At 49.7% G+C, this 3,022-nt stretch overlaps 1 protein-coding gene across 1 annotated transcript in view; it reads left to right on the top strand.

Moving 5' to 3' along the window:
• Positions 1-1,924, top strand: part of LOC149983637 (uncharacterized) — a 57,904-nt gene extending 55,980 nt beyond the window's left edge. The window contains exon 2 of the mRNA XM_090236566.1: positions 348-1,924. Within this exon, the coding sequence (XP_090092692.1) occupies positions 407-1,891 (1,485 nt within the window). The 5' untranslated portion in view covers positions 348-406 and the 3' untranslated portion in view covers positions 1,892-1,924. The remainder of the gene's footprint in view (positions 1-347) is intronic.
• The last annotated feature ends 1,098 nt before the right edge of the window (positions 1,925-3,022 follow it).

Here is a 3,022-nt window from a genome sequence, read left to right on the forward strand (position 1 = left end):
TATAAGGCCTTGAGGCCTGTTTGTGTCCTCTGATGCCCAGATAGAGGCATGTAATCCGGCTAGGGATATGTAAGTACCAGGCCAGGGCAGTGGCTTTTGTCCCAGGCCAGGCCAGTGGCTTTGTGGCCTATGGGCCTTTTCTGGGTTAGCAGGCCCCTGTGGGGGAAAAAATGATTACCCAGGCCTGGCATGAACACTTGACCCGGTGATTGTGAGTCAAGCGCCCTAACCATTAAGCCATACAGCCTTTCGTGAGTAAAGAGACAGCGAGGTGAGGTCAAATTCTCCTTCCCCGTCCAATTAGTCCCATATTGGGCCACAGCTGGGGCTCATTGAGCCCTTGTTAGGGTTAGTTTGTTTGGTGGATCAAACAAAGAGACACGGAGGAAGGCCGGAGAGAGAAGCCATGAGCAGCAGACCAAGACGCGACTGTGGACTTTGTTGTAAACAGAATATTGTGCGGCTAGACCGACATTTAAAGGCTGTACATGGACTTAAGTTTGGTACTATGGAGTGGACGAACGCTATGCAATTTAGCCGGTTTTCGAGTGAGAGACAGCAGCCCGAATCGGGGCAGTATATGCAGCCTGACAACGGTGTTGAACCGCGGCCGGAGGACCCTGTGATTTTGGAGTGTTTTGAAAGTGAGTTGTCCGTGGAGCAGCAGCCTGTGGACGAGGGTGATCAGACGGCAGGTGCGTCGGCGGCGGCGGTGCAGCCAGTCAGTCAGGTCGGTAGTGAACTGTGCTCGGATCCGAGGGAGCAAGGCTGTGACGTGGCGACTTCCACGGAGAGCGAGAGTGATGAGGACGGCGGCGGCGTACCGTCCCGCATGGAGGTTTGGAGTAATGTAATTTTGACTGAATATGAACAATATATTACGGGTAGACAACCTTCAGTTAAACGAATTGACAATAGTCGCACCAGTATATCCCGAGTACGGGAATTCCTCCGCATTATGTCAGAGGGCAAGGCCGATGAAGGACTGTGTTTTCTGGATAACTACAGACGTGTGTATGAGTGGTATGGTCAATGTGATGACCGTGGTTTGGCACCATCCACGTTAAAAATGTACCGGGCCGATATTCGAGGTTTCCTGAATTATCTCATTCAGTTCCGGCCAAATGGTATGCAAGCTAAGGTCGTTGGAATTCGAAAGATGTTACTCTGCTTGGCGAAGATGGACAGGGACTCACGGCAGAGCCAGGCAACTCATAGGGCAAAATTCCGCCAACGCTGCAGGGACGAGGTGCTCAGCGCTGCGGATTTAAAACGCTTTGTTGAGCTAAGCAATCAAGCCATTCCTTCAGTTCTCAGTAGGCTGGAGGTCCGTGCCACCTGCTCTGACAGGCGTAGGTTTGCAGCTCTCATGTCCAGCCGGTTGGCCATATTTAATGGCACTCGACGATCCCCAGTCACCATGTTTAGTGAGAGTGATTTCAATGAAGTAACCCCGGAAGGTGGGGGTTATCAGATGTGTGTAGCTAGCCACAAAACAAACTATAGCTTTGGGGAGTGCAGAATTGTTCTATGTCAGGAGGAATACACTTGGCTTAAACGATTCCATCAAATCAGGCCTCATCTGAGTGGAATGACCTCAGAAATAGAACTCTTCTTTTTCACATCCTGCGGTCAACCTTACGGTAATCTGTGTGAGTATGTGGGGCAAATCTTTGCAGAGTTTGGTATTGGAAGTAAAGTGACCTTCGGTACAATTCGACGCAGTGTTGCCACATTGAACTTTAACCAAGGCTTGGATACAGACCGAGGAACTGTGGCTGACCATATGTGTCACTCTCTGGAAACGCAGGCACGCCACTACCGGTACCACAATTTGCCCAAAAATGCCAGCCGGGCCCGGGCACTGATTGAGGGACAAATCAATAAATGATTAACTGATTAATTAAAGCATATTTGTTTGAAATTTACCCTTGTATTTGTGTCATTTATGCATTAAAATGATTAAAAATGTGTTTCAAAATACATTTACCTGGACTCCCAATATGAAGCCCCAGTACTTTAAAAAATTCACTGGAGTGCGCCAAAGCTACAATATATATGGAGGATTCTAAAATCCATTTACCTTTGGCGCCCTCCGGTGAATTTTCCCCAGTAGTGGGGCTCCATAGTGGGATTTAATATTAGAATGACCGGTAAAAGTATTTAAAACAGTTTTATAATTTTTGGGTGACCAGGTGCACACGGGTCTTTTGGGTGACCAGGTGCACACGGGTCTTTTGGGTGACCAGGTGCACACGGGTCTTTTGGGTGACCAGGTGCACACGGGTCTTTTGGGTGACCAGGTGCACATGGGATTAATAGCAATCTGCATCCATCGCAATTTCTTAAAGTGCCCATAAAGCACCAAGGACGGCCCCGACCGAGACAGGGCCGTAGTGGGGCACTCCCCTAGCGGGCTATAGCAATAGAATGACGGGTAAAAATATTTAAAACCGTTTTATAATTTTTAGGTGACCAGGTGCACACGGGTCTTTTGGGTGACCAGGTGCACACGGGTCTTTTGGGTGACCAGGTGCACACGGGTCTTTTGGGTGACCAGGTGCACGCCGGCCTTTGGGTGACCAGGTGCACAAGTTCCATTTGGGTGACCAGGTGCACGCGGTTCATAACAGCGCGGTTATCTGCTTTAATGTCCGAGGAGGGGTGCTTAAGTGTGGGTGCCCTGGTTCACCTGGTATGCGAGGTTGTGGAGGTGGGGGGGGTCCCCTGCTGGTATCATCCCCGAAATAGAGGGGTGATACCCGGGTGGTGAGTAAGGGCCTACAACCCTGGAGGTCAATAGCTCCAGGGGGTAAGCTCTACTGTCATGTCCGTAAATAGAGTGGTGTTACCCGGGTTTTGAACCATATTTAAATTTTTGGGTTACCAGATGCACGTTTTCAATCACCAGTTGCACGGAGGATTAATAGCAATCTGCATCCATCGCAATTTCTTAAAGTGTCTAAAAAGCACCCAAGGACGGCCCCGACCGAGACAGGGCCGTAGTGGGGCACTCCCCTAG

The sequence above is a fragment of the Oncorhynchus mykiss genome, chromosome 5 (genome assembly GCF_057628025.1).
Source record: "Oncorhynchus mykiss isolate SJ-2025 chromosome 5, ASM5762802v1, whole genome shotgun sequence".
Taxonomy (NCBI): domain Eukaryota; kingdom Metazoa; phylum Chordata; class Actinopteri; order Salmoniformes; family Salmonidae; genus Oncorhynchus; species Oncorhynchus mykiss.